At 36.4% G+C, this 20,625-nt stretch overlaps 1 protein-coding gene across 1 annotated transcript in view; it reads left to right on the plus strand.

Moving 5' to 3' along the window:
* The window catches only part of LOC115229308 (WD repeat-containing protein 19-like), a 148,124-nt gene that overhangs the window by 4,027 nt on the left and 123,472 nt on the right, over positions 1 to 20,625 (plus strand). The window contains exons 2-7 of the mRNA XM_036506983.1: positions 365 to 456; positions 2,695 to 2,760; positions 13,479 to 13,604; positions 17,048 to 17,146; positions 18,151 to 18,364; positions 19,226 to 19,338. Coding sequence (XP_036362876.1) covers positions 365 to 456; positions 2,695 to 2,760; positions 13,479 to 13,604; positions 17,048 to 17,146; positions 18,151 to 18,364; positions 19,226 to 19,338 — 710 coding nt within the window. The remainder of the gene's footprint in view (positions 1 to 364; positions 457 to 2,694; positions 2,761 to 13,478; positions 13,605 to 17,047; positions 17,147 to 18,150; positions 18,365 to 19,225; positions 19,339 to 20,625) is intronic.

Below are 20,625 nucleotides of genomic sequence, written 5' to 3' on the forward strand. Positions count from 1 at the left end.
TTCAAATCTCAAGGAAGTTAACTTTACCTTTCATTCCCCCAGGATTGATTAAATAAAGATATCATCAGTTAGACACTGGGGTTATTGTTAACAATTAACAAGACCCCCCACTCCTCACAAAATTTCAGGCCTTGTTCCCTTATTAGCAACATTTACACAGTGCTCAGTACATACTTATGATACGTATGAAGAAGATCATGGAATGAGTAATTGATAAAGAGAGAAATGCCAGTAACAAGATACTACAAGACATATCGACTCTGGATTTGGTATTGTATTATATTTTTTTTTATTGTTAGATATACTTTGTAATATTACATTATTTTCAATTTAATCATGTGTTTCTGTTGGTTTTTTTTTGCAGGATTTATTTTCTATACCAAAAGAACAAACTGGAAATGGACCCATCCAATTTTGCTGGCAGAGAGTTAATGGAAACTACCTAGTTATTGCTGGGTATATGTTCAAATTTTCCTTCTTTATAAATTTTAGTTACAATTTTTACAAAAGCACATTGAAAACAATAATAAATAAATCATTATTTGCATGGTGAATAAATAATGATCTATTATCAGTTGACGGATTTCAGTATGGCACAGGAAACAGTTTGTTTGCTTGAATTATAAACAAAGCCATTGGTGATTGTCAGATGCATTTATTTGGGCACTTCTGGCTGATGAGACACAACATGTTGAAATACCAGTGTCCTGGAATCTCTTGCGCTGATGAATGAAAGGTTTTATGAACACATAGTCATCGTAAAGGAAGAGCAATTCTGTGACAAACAGAACAGCTGTTAGCATGTTTGCCTTTGAATCTGCTGGAATGTATCAAAAGAATAAATATGCAAGTTATCAAATAATATAAATGTTGGCTGTAAAATAGTTTCTTAAAAAAGTTGTTTAATGACATTGTGATCAAGCACCCTAATAGCAACATTATTAACTTTAAAATATATGTTAAATTTTCTGTTGGTTAGACTTTAAGCTTAGCTTATGAATACTTTTAGAGGTCTTTGATGAGTTAATGCTAATAAGAATATAACTTTTTAGACTCTTAATTCTAATCTTTAAAAATAAATCATTTTTCAGTATTTACATCTACATTCTGTTAAGTGGTTGTCATTAGGAAGGCCATCCAACTGTAGAAACTGTGCCAAAGCAGGCACAGAACTTAACAGAGCCCTCTGGCTTGTCTGATCTTTCAAGTATCCAATCCATGTCAGCATGGTTAAAAAAAAGGGTGTTAAATGATGATGGTGATGACATTTTGATTGGTTTGATCTCTGACTGTCATTGAGTGTCTTATTCCTGGATATATATGTTGTGCTGGACTGGATTTAAATTAGCAACATTTCATTTTGAAACTAATGACTATAATGCTTTTATCCACTGTGTTACTGGCACACTGACTAAAGATGAGGGTAACTGTCCTTGAATAACTTGTTTTGACAAGAGTATTGGTGACTTGCATTAAAAAAATGTAAACAAATAGTACTCATTAGGCATTCATTGGAGAGTAACATATCCAGGCTGTCACACTGCACTCATTAACCAATCTGTTCCTGTCAAGCCTTCTCCAAACTCGTCTTCCTCCACTCTTCTCACTGCAGTACTACCTATGCAGCTGCTGTAGAAATGGGATCTTTTTGGTTTGAACGGCAGTTTTTAACATAATTTCTAGGTAACTAAAAAATTTTAAACTTCGTATACTGGCAGAATGTGTTTATAAAACATCTTTTTCTCTTGGCTTTATTGAGAAAGTTCTATAGCTTGTAAGATATTTGTTGTTTTTTTTCTTCAATTTCTGCAATTTCAACCAATGAAATATGTCTATTGAGGTAAAAAACATTCTATGCCGTATGAATATGTCCCTTGTTTAAGAAACAGATTGGGTTTACTTACATTTGTGAAGAAAAAAAGATACCCTTCCCCCACCCCTAACCCTAATCCTAAAACAGATTGAAATGCAATAGATCGATACTAGGGTCATAATTATGGGCGACAATTTCATATGACACCACTAGAAAAAACTGCCGTTCAAACCGAAAAGATCCTAGAAATGTACATATTTCATCCCCCTTTTGTGCTACCAGTTATCCTTCTTCTTGGAATCATTTCCTTTGTCACCTATCCCCTATTCTGAAAATCATCCCTTACTACTGTATTTTCCACTGAACACCCTCTCATATCTGCCATTATGGTCCATCGCTCACCTTCACTTGTCACTCACTACATTCACCCCTCCAAACCTCTGATCTTAGTCTTTGTCACTATGCACCTCTATCTCACTCCTCCACTCTTCCTATCATCACTCTATTTTCTTTCATCTTCCTTCCAAGCTGAGAGTGCTATTGACTATGCTTCCACTCATGTTCACCATTCACTGCATTTACCTGTATCCCTATCTCTATCTCTCACTCTTCTTTTATATTTTTGTGAACTTAACCCTCCACCTTGCCTGATCTTCTGTTCCTGTTCTCTCTTATATTCAAGTTGATGGATGATGAATCCATGTAGAATTATGTATCTTACTTATTGCTATGTAATCTAGGATAAGTCTCTCAGTAAATTTTGGCTTATGTAAGAAAAAAACATATCTGTGTATGAGTATTACTTTCTTACATGTATAAAATTTGAGTTTACCAAGATTCTCTGAATTATTTCTACAAAATCTGATGTTTTTGTTTTTCAGTGTAGATCAAGTTGTACGGATATATGATCGACATGGCGTGCTAAAGAATTCCATAAATCTACAAGGGTAAGAATTACTTTTCTTTATGTTGTTTTCCTTTTTCTTTTTCTTTCTCCCCTTCTCTCAATCTGAGTTACTCTATTTGATATAAAAAACAGTTCTTAAAATTTAAGTTTGTGTGCCTTTAAGAGTGGCAACTTCTGGTTTTGGACAGAACCAAACAAGATCCTTACTGAAAGAAATGACAAGTGTGTTGGAAGGTTATGAAAGAAAGGCGGCGAGCTGGCTGAAACGTTAGCACGCTGGTGAAATGCGTAGCTGTATTTCGTCTGCTGTTACGTTCTGAGTTCAAATTCCGCCAAAGTCGACTTTGCCTTTCATCCTTTCAGGGTTAATAAATTAAGTACCAGTTACGCATTGGGGTCGATATAATTGACTTAATCCGTTGGTCTGTCCTTGTTTGTCCTCTCTGTGTTTAGCCCCTTAAAGAAATAGGTTATGAAAGAAAGAAATCAAATTCCAACACAGTTCTGTCTTAAAAATATCTTGCCTGGAACATTAGTTAAAACTCACTTGCATGCAAACTTATTTTACCAATTTTATTTGACCTAATACTTATGGATTGTGGAAAATAATTATTTCTTGAAGAGAAGGATTAGATTAATGGAATTGTCATGGAAATTAATCAAGAGATTAGTACAACAAATGCAATGTAGTTAAAATTGCAAGCTTGTAGCTAATTTTCCCCTCAGTATGTGGGATCACAATAGCTACAAAACATCTGTTGATTTTGAAATAGGGTTTTGAAAGAATCCTTATCATCATCATCATTGTTTAACATCCGCTTTCCATGCTAGCATGGGTTAGACGATTTGACTGAGGGCTGGCAAACCAGATGGCTGCACCAGGCTCCAATCTTGATTTGGCAGAGTTTCTACAGCTGGATGCCCTTCCTAACACCAATCACTCCGAGAGTGTAGTGGGTGCTTTTACATGCCACTGGCATGAGGGCCAGTCAGGTGGTACTGGCAACGGTCACGGAAAATTGTGTTTTTTATTTATTTATTTATTTTTTATTTTATTTTTTTTTAATAATTATTATTATGATGTATTTTCAGTAATTTCATGCCAGTTTTTCAATGTACAACCAGGTACCTCTGTGTTTTTGAGGTATTTTTTCAGTATTATTTTTTGGAGTATTATACACTATACTGTGAGGGTTTCTCTTGTAATGTGAATGTACATGTTTGGCAGAGTGCCAGTGTTCTGAGAGAGAAGTTAGGCGAAAGAAGAATTGGTTGCTGTGTGCAAGAGAGGAGACTGTGCTAGTTTGGTCAAGTGCTGCAGATGGATGCTGACAGCTCCATAAAGAAGTGTTGATCTCTCAATGTGGATGGAACACGTGGAAGTGGGAGACTCAGGAAGACATGGGATGAAGTACTGAAGAATGACCTCAGGTAGCTGAACCTTTCAGGTGAGATGACAAAGGACCGAGATATCTGGCACCTGACCATACTCAAGAAGACCCATACCCTGCAGCAGAATAGTGAAGACTTTTCCTTCTGGTTGTGTAAACCACTTGTGGTGGTGCCATTTAAAAGTGGCTGTGAAGTGACACGTAGAAGCACCTGTGCGGCAACACATAAAAGCACCTGTGTGGTGTCACGTAAAAGCATTCAGCACACTCTGTAAAGTGGTTGGTGTTAGGAAGGGCATCCAGCTGTAGAAACCATGCCAAACCAGACTGGAGTCTGATGCAGCCCCCACCCCAGCTTTCCAGCTCTGGTCACACCATCCAACCCATGCTAGCATGGACAACGGACGTTAAATAATGATGATAATCTTTTCTACTCTAGGCTCAAGGCCCGAAATTTTGGGGGAGGGGGCCAGTCGATTCGATCGACCCCAGTATGCAACTGGTACTTAATTTATTGACCCCGAAAGGATGAAAGTCAAAGTCGACCTCAGCGGAATTTGAACTCAGAACGTAATAACAGACGAAATACTGCTATGCATTTTGCCCGGCATGCTAATGTTTCTGCCAGCTCGCCGCCTTGATGTTCCCTGTGTTGCTCAGTTTTTATGAACAATGTTTCAGTATTGTTATTTGTGTACAATATGTACTGTCAGCTTTTGAACCGAGTCATGTTTAGGAATATTTTTTTGGGATTGTGTGCCAAATTATAATATATGAAGCTGTACTGATACTTTTTCCATGATTTTTTTACATCATACACATTGCATCAGTTATTATCTGTATCATTTTTACTCTTACACTCCAGATATGGCTTACTTCTGTTTTGAGGTCCTTGTATTTTGTAGCTTTCCAACTTAATTCCATTGGCTGAATAACCGTCTCCTTCCAGAAATACCCTAAGATTTAATGACTCATTTGTTTTTTTTTCTACTACCAAAACTTCCAGTCTTGTCACCATTTATTTATCATCTCTCTTTCAAACTGTATACATACTCTACTACACAAATTCATGAAAGATCTGATTGTGATGCATCATATAATTTTTCTGTTAGCCCTAAAAAACTGCACTCAGATTTCTTGTTGGTTTCTGACTCTGTCTGTGATTCATTAGTGTATTAAGTTTGTCTATTGTACCAGTTCTTGCCTGATGCTTGTTTATCCAATTCTTATGAGAGTGTGTTGTTTGAGTCATACTATTAAAATGAAAACTCCTTTCTTAATATGAAGACTGTACCTAGGATTGCTATTTTTTGGGCTTTGCTGAGTTTGCACTCTGATACAGTTTTTATGTTTTTGTTCATATATTTTTTTCAACATACTCTTTACTTGTTGTGACTGTGGCCATGCTGGAGCACCACCTTTAGTCAAGCAAATCGACCCCAGAACTTATTCTTTGTAAGCCTAGTACTTATTCTATTGGTCTCTTTTGCTGAACTGCTAAGTTATGGTGATGTAAACACACCACCATTGGTTGTCAAGTGATGTTGGGGGAACAAACACAGACACGCAAACGCACACACACACACACACACACACACATATACATATATACGATGGGCTTCTTTCAGTTTCCGTCTACCAAATCCACTCACAAGACTTTGGTCGGCCTGAGGTTATAGTAGAAGACTTTTGCCCAAGGTGCCATGCAGTGGGACTGAACCCAGAATCATGTGTTTGGTAAGCAAGCTACTTACTACACAGCCACTCCTGTGCCAATGATACACAGGGATCCAATTATTATTGGTACTATTTTTCCCTTTCATAACCCATATCCTGCTTATTTCAATTTCAAGATCCTTATATTTTTGCACATAATGACCTCCTTCCAAGCAATATTTTGTTCAAGAAAATCAGATGTTTATCAAGAATTCAAATAATTTTGTTCCAAACTTTAATAATTATATCTGTATAGTTTGTCTTCATCTCCTTGTCAATCTGGACAGACATGTTCCACATAACATATTAATGTGATATAATCCTTGAGTATAATCCGCATTTTTTCCAAAATTTAAAGGTCAAAATCCCTAGTGCGTACTATATCATCATCATCATCATCATCATTTAGCGTCCGTTTTCCATGCTAGCATGGGTTGGACGGTTCAACTGGGGTCTGGGGAGCCCGAAGGCTGCACCAGGCCAGTCAGATCTGGCAGTGTTTCTACAGCTGGATGCCCTTCCTAACGCCAACCACTCCGAGAGTGTAGTGGGTGATTTTATGTGCCACCGACACAGGTGCCAGACGAGGCTGGCGAACGGCCACGCTCGGATGGTGTTTTTATGTGCCACCGACACAGGTGCCAGACGAGGCTGGCAGACGGCCACGCTCGGATGGTGTTTTTATGTGCCACCGACACAGGTGCCAGATGAGGCTGGCAGGTGCCAGACGAGGCTGGCAGACGGCCACGCTCGGATGGTGTTTTTATGTGCCACCGACACAGGTGCCAGATGAGGCTGGCGGACGGCCACGATCGGATGGTGTTTGTTACGTCCCCAAAGCACGGAGGCCAGTCTATGCGGTACTGGCTACGGCCACGTTCGGATGATTTTCTTGTGTGCCACCGGCACTGGTACCACAAAGATACAAATTCCATTTATGCTCATCTATTTTGATTTGTTTTGATTTGATTTGATTTTCACTTGCCTCAACAGGTCTTCACAAGTGTCACTTGCCTCAACAGGTCTTCACAAGTGTCACAAGAAGGAAGGTATGCACAGGTGGACTGTCTACGTCGCCGGGTCTTCGGATGGTGTCTTTTATGTGCCACCGACACAGGTGCCAGATGTGGCTGGCGAACGGCCACGATCGGATGGTTTTCTTGTGTGCCACCGGTACTGGAACCACAAAGATACAAATTCCATTGATGTTCATCTATTTTGATTTGGTTTGATTTTGATTTTCACTTGCCTCAACAGGTCTTCACAAGTGTCACGCGTGTCCTTGTGTGCCACCGGTACTGGAACCACAAAGATACAAATTCCATTGATGTTCATCTATTTTGATTTGGTTTGATTTTCACTTGCCTCAACAGGTCTTCACAAGTGTCACGCGTGTCACACACTTGCCTCAACAGGTCTCCACAAGTGTCACACACTTGCCTCTGCCTCAACAGGTCTTCACAAAGTGTGTCACACACTTGCCTCTGCCTCAACAGGTCTTCACAAGTGTCATAAGAGGGAAGGTATGCACAGGTGGACTGACTACGTCGCCGGGTCTTGGATGGTGTTTTTATGTGCCACCGACACAGGTGCCAGGTGAGGCTGGCGAACGGCCACGATCAGATGGTGTTTGTTGTGCCCACAGCACGGAGGCCAGTCGATGCGGTACCAGCTACGGCCACTTCGGATGGTTTTCTTGTGTGCCACCGGTACTGGAACCACAAAGATACAAATTCCATTGATATTCATCTATTTTGAGAGGTTAAAACTGAAAAATATTTTCTAAGCAATGTCTGGGTCTTTATTTGCTGTCCGGCAATGTTTATTCGGGCACAAAAATACCTTAACCCTTTTGTTACTATATTTCTGACCAAAATACACCCCTCATGAGGTTCAATTAAATTCTAAAATAATCATGAATCTAGGCTTGTTTCATTAAATAACTGTAACTTTTTTACTTATCAACATATTAATGTGATATTTGGAACATAATTAAAGAAAGGGTTCTTAATCAATTCTATTGCATAACTTTTGTCTCAAAGTGACTTTAATTACAGGTAAATCCAGGTAAATTGAGCAAAAGGTAAAAATATTAAAATTTTGTTTAAACATCACCATAGAAAATGAATCATCAGCTAATATTCAAATGGGTATGCAACAAAATTTTGATAAAGAAGAATTGTGCACATCACTATATCATCAGTTGAATTTAATGCACAACAGGTGTACCATAAAGGTGGAATAAAGTGAAATACTGGAATCCACTGTAAGTTTGACCGAAGTAAAGAAATCGGTCAAAAAATAATATACGGCCCTGGTTATGGTATGGAAGTGATAAATTCCAGACCACATCGTTCCCTAGGCCATGCTGACTAACATTATTTTCCCTGTATAAAAACTAAATTCACACAGTACCCAGTATTTGCTTCACAAATTTTCCGAAATTTGAACCCCCATTTTGTGTTTGTTTACAATCTGCGTAAGTTTGTTTCCGCATTGATCGCTTCAAACAATAACTTCCAGACCACATCATACCCTAAGCCATGCTGACTAACATAAGTTTCCCTGTATAAAAACTAAATCCACAACAGTACCCAGTATTTGTTTCACAAATTTTCCAGTTCGGAATCAATGTTTGATAACATTAAACTCCTATCCATTTTCAAAGTTGAAGAAAAATCGATGCCAAAAAAAATGTGGAAAAAAATCTCCCAAAATTCAGGGAATTAAAATTACACGTCGATCGTTGTACAAAACTGTAGATGAATTGTTTACGAAGCATAATCACGTGTTTTCACGAATGTACTAAAGAGATTTGCTCTGATATTCTCATTTAAATATGAATAGGTAAATTCGGGCGGGTTTGGGCGGTTTGGTCACATTAACCAAAATTTTTTTCGGGCGGCTTTGGGCGGTTTGGTAACGAAAAGGTTAAGCTAAGTCTGAAAGCAATGAAGTCATAAAAGAATCATCCATAACTTGCAGTAAACAACATTTATTAAAATAAAAGTATTCAGAACACAGAATAACATGTAACAAAAACAATTTACAAACATATTTACATTCCCATATAACAGTTAAGAACATCACCATTATTGTATTACACATGCGCAGAAGTATTTGTTCGACTAGGTGCTGCTGGCTTAATTACGCATGACTCAAGTTAGAGAAGAGGTGTGTATTATACACAAGGTTTAAGTTTTTCAGAGGTACAGCCCCCTAAAAATCCCCTGTGTATTATACTCAAGGGTGGACTATACTCGAGGATTTACGGTAATTATCCAAATAACTATACAACAAATCAATCTAATTAACATACCACTGACAAATCCTTAACAGTGATGTTGGATAGTGAATATAACTGCTGATTCAACATGTCAGAGCAGATAGAAATGTTTCAGTTAATTGTCTCATTGTACTGATTACATTAGCCTGCACTTAATGTTAGCTTCTTGTTTCACTAGTTTCTTCTTATTGTTATTTGTGGTTAGACATTTCATCCTGTACATCTAAAATCGTACTTTCTGATTCCGATTTTAGCTCAGAGCTTTTGAGCTGTTCTTAGCTTTTACTCTGGCTTACTTCTTCCTTTCTGTTGGGTCTTTCAGTGTATCAGCTATGGAGTGATTTTTCTCTCCAATTTATATTTTTAGCATATTTTGGAATTCTGTTTTGATTTTGTGTTTTGTTATTTTTAGTAATTTTTGTTGTTTTATCCTTATCTGAATCTATTTTTTTGTTCAGTTAGCTCTCAGCTTATACTTCATTTGATATATATATATATATATATAAAAATTTTGCAATTAAGGACAACTACTTAATAAGGAAAACTTAACAAGAAATTGTCAGGTAGATAGCGTAAAAACCTCATAAGAGAAAAAATTTCGAAAATAATTATTTCTTATTGAACATATTAATTTATATATAGAGGGCATAATTATACATACATGCCAGGAGGCATTATATATACATGCCGAACGCTAAGAGGGACAATCAGTCATTTCTACCAAAAATATTACTAATCCCACCGAATGCAATTTTTCAAAGTAAGACATTTAAAAATATAGGCCTGTATCACAGTGATTTCATACTTACGTAATCATCAGCAGGCCTGAATGTATTATAAATAAACAACGACCCTGCCTCGCTTAAGCCGAACAGCTAACTGATCAACATCAACGAAGCACATGGGTGAGTTTATATATATTACATCCGGGTGAATGGCAACTTTTACAAAATTGCATTTCGGGAGAGGAAAAGTTTTTTCGGAATAAAAATTTTGCAATTAAGGACAACTACTTAATAAGGAAAACTTAACAAGAAATTGTCAGGTAGATAGCGTAAAAACCTCATAAGAGAAAAAATTTCGAAAATAATTATGCCCTCTATATATATATATATATATATATATATATCTCATGCCAGCATGGAAGGCAGACGTTAGCACATATAAAAAAAAGGCACTGTGACACATACCAAGCAATTGGTATAAAAAATTTGTTTGTGAGGAGTGGTAGCTCCCCTTGTTCCCTTATTAGCTACACCACTGTCTAGGACCACATCATTCAGTGCATTGTACCTTTATAAAAATTTTGTTGTGGGATCTAAGGGTGATTCAGCTATCATTTTCAACAGGCTGAATGGTCACATAGAATCTTTGCTATTGGTTTGTTAGAATTTTGTTCTTGTAGGCAATAAAAAAAGGTAAAACTGTTCATTTAAATATAATAAGCCTAAATGTAGAATTTGGACTAACAGTACAAAATATACTGGAGTCTGAGAACTGTAACTTGCTATGTGGCTTGGATGTTGTTTAATCCCAAGTCATTTGTGGTTGAGTAAACCTGTGATCAAAAAAATTCTGTGGCCATACCATCTTTTGTTGAGACATGGTGTATTTAAGCTTGTAGGGTGTGATTTGAAGAAGCTTTGATTTCTATTTACAGTAGGTTAAACAATCATATAGAGTCTTTCTCATTGGTTCCTGTTGGGATGTTTTTCTAACATCTGAAAGCCTTACACTATCTGTTCACTGTGCTTTTTTTGCAAAAGTACTCAACTCTCAATGGCTCACTCCACTGGAAATACAAAATGTATCTGTGAATTGAAGATAGTTTGCTCACAGCACACCTGACACAGCATTTGGCAGAAGGTTACACATGTTAAGGCGGCAAGCTGTTAGAAACATTAGCATGCCGGGTGAAATGCTTAGTGGTATTTTGTCTGCTGGTACGATCTGAGTTCAAATTCCACCAAGGTCGACTTTGCCTTTCATCTTTTCGGGGTCAATTAAATAAGTACCAGTTATGCACTAGGGTCGAAATAATTGACTTAATCTGTTTGTCTGTCCTTGTTTGTCCCCTCTGTGTTTAGCCCCTTGTGGGCACTAAAGACATAAGAAGGTTACACATATATTTCTTGTTACATTTATCTTATTCCTTACTTTGCTTTGATAAAGGATCTGCCTGAAATGTCAATCTGCTGACTGACATTTATAGCATACATTTAACCCTTTAGCATTTAAACCGGCCATATCCAGCCCAAATATTCTACCCATTTTATGGTCAAACTGGTCAGATCCAGCTTCTCACACCTGTCTGACCATGTCATTCTTAAAATAAAACAATCACATCATCAAAACCCCGAAGCTATGAAGTAATGCATGACGAACTCAGAAGAATGTGAACAAATATGTGAACATTTGACAGAATAATAATAATAATAATAATAATAATAATAATAATAATAATGATAATAATAATGATAATAATTAATAATAATAATTAATAATAATAATAATAATAATAAATAATAATAATAATAATAATAATGATAATAATTAATAATAATAATAATAATAAAATAATAATAATAATAATAATAATAATTAATAATAATTAATAATAATAATAATAATAACAATTAATAATAATTAATAATAATAATAATAATAGTCATTGTCGTCGCTGCCGCTGCCACCACCACCACCACCACCACATCATCATCATCATTATTATTTAATGTCTGTTGTCCATGCCGGCATGGGTTGAATGGTTTGACCAGAGCTGACAAGATAGAATGCTGCACCAGATTCCAGTCTAATTTGGTATGGTTTCTATGGCTGGATGCCCTTCCTAATGCCAATCACTCTGAGAGTGTTATGGGTGTTCTTATGTGCCACTGGCATGGGTGCCATTTGCATGACACCAGTATCTGCCACAGCTGCAATTTTACTTGGCTTGATGGGTCTTCTTAAGCACTAGGTAATGCCTCTGTAAGATCCAACACTTGCTGAATGATAAAGGATTATGGCCTAGTGAATAGTGTACTATTGACTGGGTACGTTTTTTTTGTGATTTTTTGTGTTTTTTTTTGAATTTTTGTCTACCTGTTGTAACCTTTCACTTTATCTGTCTCTTATTTTCCCTCATTCTATTTGTGCTATTTCACCTATCAAATAAGCATCACAACCTGGACTCAATCAAACCAGCAAGGAAGAACCTCGTGGTTGCTTGACCTACTAGAGATAGCAGCCATCAAATTTCTATAAAATCATGCCTTGCTATCTTTTAAAAAGAATAAGGAAGAACATATTTGATAACGTAGTCACCGTCATGATGATAAAGATGATGATGACCATCATCACACCACCACCACCACCACCACCACCACCATCATCATTATCATTTAATGTCCTTTTTCCCTGCTTGCATGGGTTGAACAGTTTGACAGGAGCTGGCAAGCTGGAGGGCAGCACCGGGCTCCATTTGTCTGTTTTGGCATGATTTCAATGGTTGGATGCCCTTCATAATGTCAACCACTTTACAGGGTGTACTGGGTGCTATTTAAGTGGTGCCAGCATGGGTGCTAGTTACGTGACACTGGCACGGATACCTTTTACATGGCGCCAACAGAGGTGCTTTTTTACGTAGCACTGACACGAGTGCTGTTTTTGTGGTACTGGCATCGGTGCTGATGATCACAACATGAATGTCTTTCAATATAGGTCTGCTCAATCAGGGCTGAGTTAGAGGCGAAACAACAACAACCTGGTTTGAATTCTCTCTTGATGCAAATTCATTTTGCTTATACTCTTTCTCTTTTACTCTTTACTCTTTTACTTGTTTCAGTCATTTGACTGCGGCCATGCTGGAGCACTGCCTTTAGTCGAGCAAATCGACCCCGGGACTTATTCTTTGTAAGCCCAGTACTTATTCTATCGGTCTCTTTTGCAGAACCGCTAAGTGACGGGGATCTAAACACACCAGCATTGGTTGTCAAGCAATGCTAGGGGGGACAAACACAGACACACAAACACACACATACACACACATATATATATATACATATATACGACAGGCTTCTTTCAGTTTCCGTCTACCAAATCCACTCACAAGGCATTGGTCGGCCTGGGGCTATAGCAGAAGACACTTGCCCAAGATGCCATGCAGTGGGACTGAACCTGGAACCTTATACTTATGCTGCAGATGACTTTGAAAGAAGCATGAGAATGTTACAACTTCCCAGTTTTCCTCTTCTTCATAAAATATATAAATAAATAAATAAATAAATAAACAGACCCTAAAAACAAAATGCAATCGTTTTATTTTATTGTCTATTAAACTGTTATATTTTTTAATTTGATTTTCAGCCAGTGTACTGGAATGGATTGGGATCATGATGGAGATGTTCTTGCCATGGTATGTGATAAAGTCAGTACGGTATATCTGTGGATGTCTCACTCCAATGAGACTAGGAATATTGACAGTGGCATGAAGTAAGTATTCATATTAGTGTAGTGCATCATCATTATCATCATCATTATTGTAACATCCACTTTTCCATGCTTGCATGAGTCAAATGGAATTTGTTGAGGCAGATTTTGTATGGTTGGATGCCCTTCAACTGTTTCTTAGCAAGGAAATTTTTTCCCATAACCAGATATGTTTTTCATGGAAGACTGGAAATGAATGACCTTGCTTGTATGAGAAGGATGCTCATCAATTATTATTGTGATGTTTAGAGAAAGGTATACAGAAACACATATACACACACATACATACAGACATATATATATGTAAAATATTGGGTTACAAAACCCTTGGTTGGGAAAAAAGTATAAGGCTACCCTACCCATGCCATTCAATCCCACATTCCTGAACATAAGAAATATGGTCACTTTTGAAGAAGTTCATGACTGAGTTTATCAACCATTTCCTTAGTTGGAGCCAGTATAGCTCTTTCACATAGCCAGTTTACATCAGTGTAATTGACAATCATATATACACTGACACACACACATACACTCATAGACACATACATGCTCATATACAAAATGTGTCGTTGTTGTGGTATAAAATGTCATTTACTATCTCATATGTAAGGAAAGGCGCATGGCTCAGTGGTTAGAGCGTCGAGCTTACGATCGTGAGGTTGTGAGTTCGAATCCCGGACCGGGCTGCGTGTGTGTTCTTGAGCAAGACACTTTATTTCACGTTGCTCCAGTTCACTCAGCTGTAGAAATGAGTTGCGACGTCACAGGTGCCAAGCTGTATCAGCCTTTGCCTTTCCCTTGGATAACACTGGTGCCGTGGAGAGGGGAGGCCGGTATGCATGGGCGACTGCTGGCCTTCCATAAACAACCTTGCCCAGACTTGTACCTTGGAGGGTAACTTTCTAGGTGCAAACCCATGGTCAGTGTCATGACCAAAGTGGGTCACAACACAACAACAACATAAGGAAAATGGAAACACACACACTCTCACTGATACATACCCACTCATATACAAAATGTGTCGTCATCACGGTATAAAATATCTTTTACTATCTCATATGTAAGGAAAGTACAAACATACACACACTCACAAATGCATACACACTCATATACAAAATGTGTTGTGATGGTGGTAGTATAAAATTTCTTTTACTATGCTGTATATATCAAGCACACAAACGCACACACACGCAGACACATACACACTCATATATAAATGTATTGTGGTGGTGGTATAAAATGTCCTTTACTATGTCATATGTAAGGAAGGTGCAAATACACACACACTCACAGACACATACTCATATATAAAATGTGTCGTTGTTGTCAAGGTATAAAATGTCCTTTACTATCTCATACATAACGAAGTGCAAACACACACATACTCACAGACACATACAAACTCATATACAAAATGTGTCACCATTGTTGTGGTGCTGGTATAAAATGTCCTTTACTATGTCATACATATTGAGCATGCAAACATACACACGCTCATACAAAATGTGTCATTGTCATTGTTGTATAAAATGTCCTTTACTATTTCGTACATAAGGAAAGCGCGAACACACACACACTCACAGGCACATATACACTCGTATACAAAATGTGTTGTCGTTGTTGTGGTGGTGGTTAAAAATGTCCTTTACTATGTTGCACGTAACGAAGGTGCAAACACACACACTCATATACAAAATGTGTCGTCGTCATGGTATCTTTACTATCTTGTACATAACGAACGTGCAAACACACAGATACATACACACTCATATACAAAACGTGTTGTGTTGGTTGTGGTATAAAATCTCCTTTACTATAGTTGACTTTTAAATAAAATGTTATGTTGTTTTAATCCAAATGAAAATAAAAATTACATGTTGACACTCACAAGGTCTAATACTATTACCTTGTAAAATTTGCTTTGATTTGGTGGAGCTGTTTGAGAATGCATAGGGAACAGAGCAAAAATTTTATATATGCGTATACTAGCTGACATACTTGGTAATTCGTCGGAAAGCAGGGCTTATCCCTTGGTTCTGTCTGCATAATTGTTTCACTAATCCAGTAATGACAATACAAAGTATGTAGCCCTTAAAATGGTTTTTGTGTATTTATTGAGAATACGAAACTGTCTTACAAAGGATCTTGTTTTCAGGAATTCCCAATAAGTTATGAATAGCTAAATTGTGAAGTCAGTTATGTAATAACATGAAATTAGTTACCTGGTAGTAAGAATTCAAATAAAGTAGCCCTGAAAAGGGTTTTAAAGCATTCCCAGAGTATATAGAACATAGGAGGAAATACTAATAAAGTATGTATACTAAAATCATGAAGTATGTTACATAATAACAGGCTAATCAGATATGAGACAATAACAGTTCAAAGTAAATAACTCTGAAAAAGGCCTTTTGTGCATTCCTAGAGAATTTTACCCTCAGTGGGAATAGTGTTGGTATATTTGTGAATAAGTCACTAACGACATTGCGGAAAGAGGTGTATGACTAATGGAAGAATACAACAAACTGATAACCAATGACGAAGAGCAGAAACAATACCTTCTTAAAATTATTAAAAGCTACAGGTCGTCACTCTCAGACAAAAACAAGAAAACATTACTCTTTGCTTCACAAAAAACAAAAATAAACTTACATAAGTGGTTATGATATGCCTACTGGGGAAACTTCCACATAAAAACAGTTAACGCGATATACGCTGTACCTCACTATATGCTATGGTCTAGAATGTCATCGATTTTTTTCAAACTAGGTTAACTAGGTACATATGAAACCGGTTCCAGTGAAAATATCAGCAAAACTATTTTTGAGCACAAATTGATATAAATTTATTTTTAAAGCTTGGTAGCAACCTCTAATTTTCTCTTTTTCAACCCCAAATTTTGCATACAATGCTTTCTTAGGAATATGAATAAAATAGGAGGGTGTCTCCCTGAAAATTAAAAAAATAAATTTTTGATCCCTTTTTTTCATCACCATAGTATATATATGTATGTATGACTGATGTATATTGGTGCAAGATACAAGCATCATGGAGAAAATGGAAAAACTGGTACTTTATGAAGTCCTTGAGATAGTTTTTTGAACTGAGTTACAGATATTCCCTTGTTATACTTACCAACAGAAATGCTATGAACCAATGATCATCCTCTTGGAAATCTGAAACTAGTGATGGCATTGTTAAATATTTCATCATGTCTAGTTATGATAAAGCATCACCTTACTTGAAAACAAGTAAGGGTTTGAAGCACAAAGGACAGCCAGCTGAGAAAAATGTACTCCAACAAATTGAACCTAAGCCATGCAAGCATGGAAAAGTGAAATTTAAATGATGATAATGAACAATGATGATCAGCACCACAGTTTTTCATCTTTATACTTTCATTGTCTGTCTTGTATTTTTAATTAATATTTATGTTCTTTATTTTTCAGAGATCCACTAACATTCTTAGCCTGGTCAAAGAAAGGTCAACTACTAGCAATTGGCACCATGAAAGGCAACTTATTATTGTACAATCACCACACATCAAAGTAATACATCTTCTGTAATTTTGTCATACATTTGCAGGGTTGTTGTTAGCTGTGTTTTTAACTTGGCAACTGTCTGTAGGATTCGTGGGTTATGTCTAGAGATGATAGAGCTTCCACTCACACAATCATATGTACAGACATATTCAGACCCCCCCCCCTCACAAGCATTCATTTGTTTCTAGTTGACCATCATCTCCTTTTATGCGTATTTTGACTATATCTAATCCTTGACAGTTGTTGATGAGACATATGAATATTTGCTTGAGAGGTATAATTAATATATTTCTTGTTATTTTGTGAAAAATTTGTAAGGTTGTGAAATCAAAATTAAGTATGGATTCTAAGAGTTTCTTATTTCTTTATTACTCACAAGGGGCTAAACATAGAGGGAGCAAACAAGGACAGACAAAGAGATTAAGTCGATTACATTGACCCCAGTGTGTAACTGGTACTTAATTTATCGACACCGAAAGGATGAAAGGCAAAGTCAACCTCGGTGGAATTTGAACTCAGACGTAACGGCAGACGAAATACCGTTAAGCATTTTGCCTGGCGTGCTAACGTTTCTGCCAGCTTGCCGCCTTTTTAAGAGTTTCTGTTAAGCAAAATTTCTGTTTGAAATTTCATATCTCTTTTAATACTTTAGCATTCAGATTACTTTGTCAAATGTAATGTTTATTTATTTACATTGTTTTGAATTAATTACATATTACCTCATACCTTTGAAGTTTCAATTAATTACATATTACCTCATACCTTTGAAATTTCAATTTCCAAAAAAATTTATTTTTGGAATATAGTAGGGGAGGTGTGAGAAGCTAGATCTGGTCAGTTTGAACATAAAACAGATAGAGTATTTGGGCCTGAATAAAATTTGGGCTGGTTAAAATGCTAAGGGGTTAATGGATAAAAAGAGAAAAAAAATTGAACAAAATATTTTATCATTACATTTCATTTTATTTTCTTTGTTTATATTTTTATTTCCTTATGTTTTGTTATTTCAGAAAATTACCCATCTTAGGTAAACATTCTAAGAAAATAACAAGTGGGGCATGGAGTTCTGAGAATTTATTAGCTCTGGTTAGTGAGGACAAATATTTGACCATTAGCAATTCTGAAGGAGATACATTGCGGCAGTCTCAACTTGGAGGTGACCCTACTGCTATACAGTTTTCAGAGATGAAAACTGATGAACGAAGTGCAATGACTGAAGATACAGTAAGTTTATAATGCTTATGAATATTGGTTATTGATTTTTGTATAGGCACAAGCATAGCTGTGAAGTTAAGAAGTTCACTTCCTAACCATTTAGTTTCAAGTTCGGTTCCTCTGTATGCATGACCCTTGGGTATCTCCAGGTCAATCAAAAGCTTGTTGAGTGATTTTGTAGATGGAAACTGGAAACAACCAACAAGAAGGCTTTTGATGGTTATATGGCCTGCCACACTCTGCGGTCTTAAAAAGGAAAGGGCACAAGGAATAATTCAGTACTATATATATATATATATATTATTAAAATTATAATTTGAGGGAATCTAAGAGATACCACCACGCTGGAAATAGCAGCCAAAACTTGACTCTAAAACCACATTAAATGTTTATCCAACAAGGATATCCTTGTTGCTTATTTTGATTATATATATATATATTATATATATATATATATATATATATATATATATATATATATATATGTATGTATATATATATATATAATATATATATATATATATATATATATATATATATATATATTATATATATATATATATATATGTATGTATATATATATCTGAAAATATAACATAGGAGGGTCATACCAGGAATAAATACCTTTGATCATAGCTCTGCTTAAACCATACATTTAACAGTAAAAATGTTCTTTTCAACCATAAACCATTTCAAATTTTGGCACTAGTTACATCAAGGTGAACTAAAATCTTGAACTTTGAGTGCCTTAATGAACTGCTCTTAATAAAGGTCACAAGAAAAAGTGTTGTATTATTGTTGAGTCAATTTAGAGATAGCAATATTTTATTAATTACTGTATTAATAACTACTCTTTTAACCATGTTTCAGGTGAGCATTGTCATCTCTCAGCGTTATCTTCTTCTTTACAATATCAACAATCCAGACAACCCCATCGAATTGAGGTTCAACAAATCTTATGGATCCATTATGGCATATTGTTGGTAGGTGGGTTTTAATAATTATTTAGTTATGAACTTTACTTGATCTTTTAAGTTCCCATTCTTGATGTACTTACTGTTTTGATATCTAGTGAAAGGTTAAGACTAAACAGTAGTGTATTTCAGAATTTGGAATCATAATTGTGGCCAGTGTCAGTGTCACGTAACAGGCACTTGCGACAATGACACATAAAAGCATCCATGCCAGTGGCATATAAAAACACTCGCACTGGTGGCACATAAAAACACCTGTGCCGGTGGCACGTAAAAAGTACCCATTACACTTTTGGAGTGATTGGCATTAGGAAGGGTATTCAGCTGTAGAAACCATGCAAGATCAGACTGGAATTGGGTACAACGCTCTGGCTTACCAGTTCTAGTCAAACTGTCTAACCTATGCCAGCATGGAAAGCGGATGCTAAACAATGATGATGATGATGACTGTATAAGTATATTATGGTATATATTTCTTTATTGTCCACAAGGGGCTAAACATAGAGGGGACAAACAAGGACAGACAAAGGGATTAAGTCGATTACATTGACCCCAGTGCGAAACTGGTACTTAATTTAACGACCCCGAAAGGATGAAAGGCAAAGTCGACCTCGGTGGAATTTGAACTCAGAGTGTAATGACAGACGAAATACCGCTAAGCATTTCGCCTGGCACGCTAACATTTCTGCCAGCTTGCTGCCTTGTAAGTGTATTATGGTATACACACATGCACATGCATGTATGTATACACACAGATGTTTGCACAAAAGAGAAGAGTTCTTCATGTGTGTCTTGGAAGTTTAAACATATATATTAACAGTTGTGATCTGTGTCTGCATTATTCAAATTCAAAGTTTCAGATGGCACCTCTGATCCTTCAGATGTTGCTGATCTATGAGATGAGGCGGCCTAGGAAGATTAATTATCATTGGATGATGTGTAAAGTTAATTTCTTTCTGTGATTGAATACTGTTAGATGACTAATTTTTTTTTTGAAGTGGCTGCTGAATAAGGAACAACTCTGATATGAAAGTCTTTACTTTCATTAGCTATTTCAATAGAATTTCTGTGAAGTTTTAGTAAAACTTATAAAATATCAACTGATGAATTAAAATTGGCTTATAAGGAGTTCTACTCATGATAGCATTATTAAGTTTAGCCTTCTTATTGAGGAATATATTGTGGGTAAGTTCAATATAAGCATTTTCACAGAGAAACAGAGGCAACAGTGTGTGTTCCTGATGAATTAGGTGGAGCCTTGTCAAATATGCTTCAGGTTCTTTTAATCCCAATATC

Source organism: Octopus sinensis, linkage group LG1 (genome assembly GCF_006345805.1).
Source record: "Octopus sinensis linkage group LG1, ASM634580v1, whole genome shotgun sequence".
Taxonomy (NCBI): domain Eukaryota; kingdom Metazoa; phylum Mollusca; class Cephalopoda; order Octopoda; family Octopodidae; genus Octopus; species Octopus sinensis.